The sequence below is a fragment of the Myotis myotis genome, unplaced genomic scaffold (genome assembly GCF_014108235.1).
Source record: "Myotis myotis isolate mMyoMyo1 unplaced genomic scaffold, mMyoMyo1.p scaffold_m19_p_13, whole genome shotgun sequence".
NCBI classification, from domain to species: Eukaryota; Metazoa; Chordata; class Mammalia; order Chiroptera; family Vespertilionidae; genus Myotis; species Myotis myotis.
The window spans coordinates 56,799,406-56,808,060 of NW_023416317.1; the positions used below are offsets into that span (position 1 = coordinate 56,799,406).

General features: G+C 66.1%; 1 protein-coding gene across 1 annotated transcript; it reads left to right on the forward strand.

The window, feature by feature from the left end:
• Positions 1-886: 886 nt before the first annotated feature.
• CDHR4 (cadherin related family member 4) lies at positions 887-7,538 on the forward strand (the record flags this gene model as incomplete). The annotated part of the gene is made up of 17 exons (XM_036333548.1): positions 887-1,189; positions 1,309-1,471; positions 1,565-1,653; positions 2,142-2,252; positions 2,837-2,940; positions 3,099-3,235; positions 3,481-3,661; positions 3,743-3,896; positions 4,103-4,196; positions 4,481-4,684; positions 4,758-4,897; positions 5,136-5,286; positions 5,367-5,587; positions 5,817-5,956; positions 6,580-6,667; positions 6,813-6,843; positions 7,332-7,538. Coding segments are annotated over 17 exons (2,367 nt in total), but the record flags the coding sequence as incomplete, so codon positions are not given.
• Between the last annotated feature and the right edge of the window lie 1,117 nt (positions 7,539-8,655).

Genomic DNA, 8,655 nt, shown 5'->3' on the forward strand with positions numbered 1-8,655 from the left:
ATTCTTAAAGGTACAGCTCAATAAATATTAAAACCTGTAGACACTTGTGCATCTGTCACCCAGATCAAGATGTGTAGGACACCTCCCGGATATCCCCAAGATAACTGCGACTTGATTTCTGTCACCAGGGATTCCTTTTGCCTGACAGAGGTAAACAACTTCTGAGACATTTTGTTGGTGGCTGGGCTCAGACTTTGTAGGCAGATAACGTTCTGACGGGGGTGGCAGCTGGAGTTCAGACGCAATGGGTAGCCCACCGTGGGCCCAGTGTTCCTGGGTACCGTCTTGTTCCGTCTCCAAGGATTGTATGACCAAGACTTTCCTGAGCTGTTTCCGCATCTGAAGCTTCTCCCCCTCACACCTCCTTCGGGTAGTAATGAACAGAGGAAATCCTTGGTAGCAATGAAAAAACAGGGTTTCACAGGCCTCTGGATGCCTGTCTGGAGTCTAGAGCTCAGTCCCGGGGAGTGAGGGGTGGGGTGGGGAGGTGCGGGAGTGGGTGATGGGTGCGGCTACAGCCTGGGAGGCCCAGGAGTCCCGCCTACCCAGTGTGTTTGAGCGTCACCTGGCAACAGGTGGGCCTGGCAGAGGCGGCTGCTTTCCGAGTCTCCTCCACTGTCCTGTCGGTGTCTGTGGGCGCGATGGTGCTGCTCAGGTCCCTGGCAGTTCTTCTTGCTCTGGTTGCCTCTGGTGAGGAGCTGGTGGGTGGGGAACCCCATTCTCCCCCTTCCACACACTCCACAGGGGAGTCCTGAGCCTTCACAGATAAGCTGCCGTGGAGGGGGGCTGGGGGAAAGCCAGGAGAGGGCAAAGGTCTGAACCCTGACCCTCTCTCCTATCTTGACTTCTTCCTCAACCAAGTCCTCACTCCCAACCTGTGACATGAGCTGACCTAGAGCTGGGTGTGGGGGGACGTGCCAGACCCCGTGGCAGAAGGCAGAGCTGTGCTCCTGGCGGGGTTCCGTGTGCAAGGGGCCCTCGGCCTGACGGCCTCTCCCTCCCAGACCTCCACTGCCTGCCCTCGTTCGTCAATGTCTCCGAGAGCCAGGGGCCCGGCACCGTCCTTTGGTCCTTCTCCTTCAACTGCTCTTCTCATACACCCACCCTGAAGCTGCTCCAGGTGCAGCCGCCCAGCACCTTCTTCAACCCCCCAAGCCTGGCCAGGTGGCAGGGGCTCTATGTGGGACAGGTAGGGTCCTGGGACCAGCTGGAACCAGGGGGAAGGCAGGGCAGACCTACACCCACAGAGCCAGAGGTGGGGCAGGGGGAGGAAGCCCAGCCCCCACCGGCCCCGCTCACCTGCCACAGCTGACCTTGAGCAGCTCCACCCAGCTGGACGCCCTGGCCGTGAACCACTATGAGCTGCAGCTGCAGGTGACATGCGGCAACGACGTGACCCAGGGACCGCTCTCCGTGGATGTGCGGCGGGACCCTGGCCATGCCCAGTGTACTGGCCGGTTTGTCAGCCCCGGTGAGGCCAGGGCGGCAGGCGGGGGTGGGGTGGGGTGGGGGGCGGAGGGGGCAGGCACGGCCTCAGCACAGCCTCCCTGACTCCCCGTGGCAGCTGGGGAAGTCATCCAGGTGCCGGAAACAGTCACACCTGGGGCTCGGCTCTACACTTTGCTCCCAGGCCTGGAACTCCAGGGAGCCCAGGTGAGCCCCGCACGTGGGCAGTGTGTGTGTGTATGGGGGGGACAGAATGGAGGCAGCACAGGCTCAGCCCCTGCCTGGCCAGGCGTGGCCTGCAGAGGGAGCCTTTTGCGCGCAGCTGAGTCTGCAGGGTACGTGTCAGGGAGAGGGCTGTTAAGGGCGCCCCTTGGTGACCATGGCTGTTTCCACAGGGACCTCTCAGGGCCGAGTTTCTTCAAGCTCTCTGTGTTCTGAATTCTCCTTGAAAATTCTGTACCACTTTTGTAATGAAAAAAAAAAAAATGTAGTTAACACACACACACACACACACAGTAAATGGCTTAAGAACAGAAAGGATTAAGGGTCAGGGCCAAGGGGGCCAAGCTAGGGTAAACGTCGGTGTCAGGGGTCTGGGAGGGTGGTGTGCAGGCAGGTACCTGCTGGGCTGTTGGGGATTTGACGGGGATGCCTGGGGCACTGGGCTGGGGACCCCAACATCTCTGCCCTGTTAGGTGAGCATCACCAGTGCCCAGGACCCTCCACACTTCCCTGGACCCTTCTCCATCAATGGGCAGGGCTGGCTGCAGGCACCCCCTCAGGGCCTCAGAGGCCAGGCTCCAAAGGTGAGCATGACCGGGACCTGGGGGTGCCCATGGCCTGGGCATACAATTGGCAGAGCTACCACCTCCTGGAGGCTTGCTTGCTCTTGGCCTCCTGGGCCTCCTATGTGATGCGGCCTCTCCCAGGCACAGCCTGGCCTGTGCCTGCACCCGCACCCGCACCCGCACCCGCAGTCCCAGGCGGCCTGGGTCGGCGCTGAGCTCTGCTTCCAGAAGGAAGAGGGTCCCTGGCTCTGGGAGCCATGGCGTCTCGGGAGGAAAGGAGTGTTCGGAGCCGTCCCACAGGGAGGGCGAGTCCGGTACAGTGGCCGGTGCCCTGGAGGAGGTCGGGGACGTTCCTTCTTTAAAACTTCCGAGTCATAGTGACGGGCTCTTAGCAGCTCCCAGATGGCACGTCACATCGTGAAGGACTCAAACTGGCCGCTTTCGGGGGCTGCTGCACCCTATTAGAAGGGCTCATGGCCCAAGATGGGGCCAAAGGGAAATGTTAGCAGTGGCGGGTGCTGGGAGGAGGGGATGTTGGGGCTCCTTGTGGAGGTCGCTCGGGGAGAGGCACCGTGGTCCCCGTCCTGTGCCGTGTCCTGCAGCTCTTCCAGCTCCAGGTGCTGGTGACCTTTCGGCGAGGCCGCAGCTGCCGGGGGCTGCTGACCGTGCGCGTCCTGCCGGCCCCCTCCCCCCGGGTCGCCTTCCCGTAAGGCTCCCCACCGGCTGCGCAGCGGGGAGGCGGGCCGCTCGGAAAGGGGTTCGGTGGCTGGTGAGGGACGCCGGGAGGAGGGCGGGGGACGGCGCTGGGGGTGGGGGTGGGGGTGGCGCGGGCAGGGTCGGCAGGAGCCGCGCCCTGTGGTTTAGGGAGCGGAACCTGAGCGTCACGGTGCCCGAGGACCTGGCCCCTGGCAGCTCGGTGGCGCGGGCGCAGGCCCAGGGCTGGGACGTGCGCTACGAGCTCCTCTCGCCGGCGCGCGGCCCGCTCTTCTCCATCGGACGCGGTGAGGCGCGCGGAGGGGCGGGGGGACGGGTGGCCTCCGCGGGGGGTTCAGGGGTGTCCGCACGGCCTCCGCCTTCCCGAGGAAGAGGCTGGAGCCGCGGCGGGAACCGGCCCGGGCCGCTTAGAGGCGAGCCTTGGAGCCGGCGACCTGGGGGCCAGGCTCGGCGCCCTCGGGGACGGGCGGGCGGGGGACCCCCGAGTTGGGGCGGCGCCCAGCACTGCGTCCCCACCTCCCTCCCGGCCCAGCGGACGGCGTGGTCCGGACCTCCGGGCCCCTGGACCTGGCGCGGGCCGGCGCGGCGCTCACCACGCTGCAGGTGCGGGCCTTCGAGCGGCTGCGGCCGGGGGCCAGCGTCCAGCTGGATCTCACCGTGAACGTGACCCCGGTCAACCGCTGGCCCCCGCGCTGCCTCCCGGCGCTGCTGCTGTGAGTTCGCCCAGCCTGGCCTCGGCCTTTGGGACGCCGGCCACAGCCCACGCCCGGCCGGACCGAGCCCTCTGCTCCCAGGACTCAGGTCCCCGAGACCAGGCCTGTGGGCACCGTGCTGAGCACCTTCACCTGCGAGGACCCGGACTCTCCTGGCTCCCCGCTCACCTACCAGCTGCGGGCCCACAGCCCCCACGGCCCGGCCAGCCTCCGCCTTAGCGGCCGGGTCCTGGAGGTGCCTGCCCTGCTCCCAGGCCCACGCGCTTGGGAAGGGGGGGGGGGCGCGGGGGAGCGTCTGGGAGAGCCAGGCCGCGGGGGTGAAGGACATGGGGGGAGCCTACCCGCCTGGCAGCCTGGAAAACAGGGCATGTGGGTGCCTGGCGAGGCAGCCCAGCGTGGCGCTAGCTCTCACAGCCGGCGGCCTCTCGCCCCTCCGGGCAGGTGAATGCCTCCCTCGACTGCGACTCTCCTGGGGCCTGCCCTCAGCTCACGGCCTCCCTCCTGGTGCTGGATGGCGGTCAGCCCCCCATGAGCAGTGAGTGGCCACTAGGCTGGGCGGTCGGGACAGGCGTGTTCTGCTCCCTGGTCCTGTTCTCAGGATGGGGTCATCTCTCCTCCCTCAAAACTGTTAGGCTGTTTGTCTCCATTTTGTACGGGGCGGGGGGGGGGGGGGGAGACTATCTCTCCTCTCTTAGACGCTCCCTCCCACCAGACGCCTCTCTCTCCTTAGAGGCCCCCTCACCCCCCCACCCCCGGGACAGGGACAGGTCTCCCCCAGCCCTTCCCAGGCCAGCGCCCTAACTGCTTAATGGCCTCCAGCTGAGGTGCCAGTACTGGTGATGGTGACCCCCGTCAACGAGTTCTCCCCAACCTGTGTCCCCCGAACATTCCGGGTCCGCGAGGATGCAGAGCCCTGCACGCTGCTGGGCTCCGTGGTGGGCACGGACTCGGACTACCCACACGGCGGCATTGAGTACCACACCCCTGGCGGGCCTGCCACCTTTGCTGTGGACCGGCTCAGCGGTACCTCCTCGCGGGCTGGGGTGCAGGGCGGAGGCAGAGTGGGCTGCAGGCTGAGCGCGGTCACTCCTTCCAGGCGAGGTTCGCCTCCTGGGGCCGCTGGACTATGAGCAGCAGAGGCTGCACAGGCTCACCGTCCTGGTGACCGACCACAGCCAAGGCCGGGGCCCGGCTCAGCCCCGCTCCGGCTCCTGCACCATGGCCATTGAGGTGGAGGTGAGCGAGCCCCGAGGCCTTGGGGAGAACGAGAGGGTTCGGGTCTCCCTCTGGCACCCTGAGTTTTCACTCTGTGCCTCAGTTTCTTCCACTGGTTGGCTGGGGAAGGGGTGGGGTGGGGGCTCGTGGGGAAAGCTTTGTAGCCTGTTGCCTGATACCCAGGCTCTAGCTGTGGCGGGAAGAGGCTGAGGGCGGGCCGGGGGCTCTGGGGAGAGGTGACCTGGCTACCTGCCTGCAGGACGTGAATGACCACGCCCCCGAGTGCGAGCCACCGTTCCAGGAACTCACCATCCACACTTCCCCGGGCAGTGGCACGGAGGTGACCAAGCTGTCATGTCGGGTCCCACAGGAGCCACAGCGCCAGGCCTTCTCCTACAGCCTCGTGGGAGGTGAGGCCCGGGGGCGCCAGGATGTGGGAGAGGAGCAAGCAAGGCCAGCAATGGTCCCCTCCTCCTGCCACTGCTTTCAGGGAATAGTCAGGGCCGATTCCGCCTGCAAGGAGCCGCCCTGCTGCATGACGACCTCCTGCTGGGGGCCTCCCTGCCAGAGCAGCCCCAGACCTATGAGCTCTTGATCCGCGTGGCCGATGCAGGTCCCTCCACCCCCCACCTCAGCACCACAGCCACGGTCATTGTGCATCTGGTTCCCTGGAGGGCCAGCACCGTGGCCACCAGCACCAGCAGAGCCACAGTGAGGGGGCCCGGGGCCCGTGCGGGTGGGAGAGGCTCTAGGTGGGTGAGGAGACCCAGTCTTCCGGGCGGAGCCTGGGGGAAGGCATTCCAGAGGGAACTGCTGGTGCACAGAGCAGGACCAGAGAGCAAACCTGGGGTGGGGGTGGGGGGGGCCAAGCCTTGAGGGGCTCAAAGGCAGGTGACCAGGGGTTCGGGCAGGACAGGGTGCGGCTGTGCCCCCATTTCAGGTGCCTTCGGCGATGACGCCCCTGCTTGTGACTCACACGGAGCCTTTCTGGCAGCCGGAGCCCTGGTTTGTGGTGTTGCTGACGGTGACCGGTGCCCTGCTCCTGGCCCTGGGCTGGCTCCTCAGCAGGCATCTCCGGGGGTAGGGTGCTTCCTGCCCCCCCCCCGCCCGTGAATGGACCCCACCTGCGAGAGGCGGCTGCAGCCGAGATGTGATAACAAAACCCACTGGGATGAGCAGACAGACTGCTAGTCAGGGAGCTGCCCTCCCTCCAGAGGTGGCAGTTAGAGGCACAGAGGCCAGGGAAGGAAGCTGTCGCCATCGCTGGCGGAGCCCAGGCTTGGCACGGGATGGGCGTGGCGGCCCAGGCCTGGCCTCCCGGTGTGTGCGCCTGAGGCACTGGCCCTATTCCTTACCCGGCCTCCACCGGAAACCTCGGAGTTTCTTGTGGGCACAGAGCTGAACCCAGGAGGTGGCGGGGCAGCAATGGGGGCACTGCACACAGGCACAGGCTCTCCCCAGCACGAAGGGGACATGAATGGCGCTGGCGCCTGGAGCCAGCAGGTCTGCCGCCCGCACGCTCGGCCCTTCCTCCTGGCCTTTTCGATGGGCCCAGGGGCTGCGGGCACCGAGCAAACCAGCCCAGGCTCTGCTGCTAAACAGGCCAGCCTGCTCCGCACACCGCGGTGCCTGCCAGGCCATCACCTGACCTCGGGCTGAGGCCCAGAGCCTCACCCTGTGGCCCTCCTCTAACTCTGCTCCAGGATCCAGGGAACTGTGGGGTCCTCTGAGGGGTTCATCGAGGCGCCAAGGATGGAGACACCCGAGGCACCCGGCAGCATCATGAGCCTGGTTTGTCGCCCCCCATCCTGTGCAGGGCGGCACGAGGCTGCTGGGAGCTCCTCCTGCCAACCCTGCCCCTCCCGATGGAGGGCCACCCTGAGGCAGGATGCAGGCGGGCTCAGGTCCCAATCATGCGCCCTCGTTTTTCCCACAGCAACATTTTGATGGCAGAGCCCAGGACTCCCGTGAGCCCCCCTCTTCCCAACCCATTCCCCATCCAGGCCCACTTCCTCTCCTTTCCCCATCTCAGCATCTCCTCCTACCGCAGGCACCCACCATCTACTCTTTCCCTGAACGGGGTCTGTTCTCATCCCACTCACCTTTCAGCCAACGTTTGTCAAACACCCGTGGGCCCGGGAAATAGTGGACTCAGAGCTGCTCTGGTTCCTGCCCGTGGGGGCGGGGCGGGGAGGTGGGGAGGCTCCACGGTCGCCCATGAATTGTGGCGGAGTGATCCGGCCCTGGATCAGGGACCTAGGGTCCAGTTTTGGGGACTCAAGGGTGCTTCCTGCGCATTTGAGCTCGACCTCCAAGAATTTTCTGAGAAAGGGGGTGGGGGTGGGGGGCCAGGTTGGATCCAGCAGAAGGGGGCTTCCCGCCCAGGGACCTGGGGGAGGGACAGTGCTGCTGGGCCAGCAGTGTCTCCTCTCTGACACCCCCCCCCCCCCCCCAGGGACAGGCCGAGAGTTCCTGTTCAACTCGCGCTCGGGAGCCTGGCGCTGGCTCTGAGGCCACGAAGCTGCCTCACTGCGTGGGAATTTCTTCACTGACCCTGGGCTGTGTTTTCAAGTTGATTCAATAATAAACAAAGTTACAAACAGCGAAGGCCCAGCCTTGTCACCCACCCGTGGGAGGAGCTCTGGGATCTGTGCTTCCTTGTTCTGCCCTGGAGACCGCCCCGCCTCCTGGGAACACAGGGCGTAGGAAGGTGCGTTTGGGGAAGGCGATGTCCAGTGCGCTCATGGCCTCGATTAAGGCTCTGCCGAGCCGGAGTCTGGTCCTGTCGGCGGGGCTGTTCCCTCCAGGAGAGGAGGACCCGCTTGGCTGGCAGCTCGCCTGTGGGGGAGGCTTTCCCGGGAGGGAGCGCAGCTTCCGCACTGAGGTGGGATGGTGCGGACTAGAGACGGTGCCATGGATGGCCGTGCAGGGTCCCTCTTCTGAGCGGTGGTTCCCATTTCTTCCTGATGTTTCGCCTGGTTCCTTGGCCCTCAGCCCTCCCTGTGCTGAGGTGAGCTGCTGCACATGGCCAGGCGGCCTTGCTCCCTGCAGGCAGCAGGCCCGCGGGCAGGGTAGCCCACTGCACGCCCAGCCGGGCCTAGGTCCCAGGACACTGCCAGCTCTCCGCAGGCGCTGCTGCCCCGGGAGGCTCCGGGCTGGGTATCCCCACGCTCTCAGCCTCCCCTCTGCCGAGTCTGTGGATGGCGTCCGCTCCGGGGCTGGAAGGCCTCCCTTCCTGAGCCAGCACGGTGCCCCCCCCCCCCCCCCCCCGTGGGGAAGCAGCCAGGGCGCCCGGTGGGCAAGGGAGTTGGAGCTTGAGCGCCTGGGGGCAGACACGCGAGCCAGGCTGCTGTGGGCAGTGGTGGCAGGCGGACTTCCCCGAGGGCTCATTAAATCTTCATCTCTAGAGCCAGACGGGCATCCTGGGCCGCAGATGGTGCTGGCTGGGCCGCGCACTTGCTGTGGGCCCCGAAGCCGAGCCCAGGGGTCGGTGCTCCGTATGGGAGCCCAGGACTGCAGTCGGCCTCCGAGGCCTATCATGACCGTCACAGGATCTCAGGACGGACGAGATACCCCAGGGCAGGAGGAGAGCGCCCGCGGGGTGCCAGGGGCTGTGCGGGGAACTGGACTCCAGATGGAGGGGCAACGTGGGCGCGGGGCAGGCGCTGCTCGGGAGAGCACTGCCGGCTGCACCCCGGGACTCGGGGCCAAAGCGGGGAACGCCGCTGGGAATGGGCGTTAAACCCGGCGCCTCCACGGGCAGAGGTGGCGTGACCTTG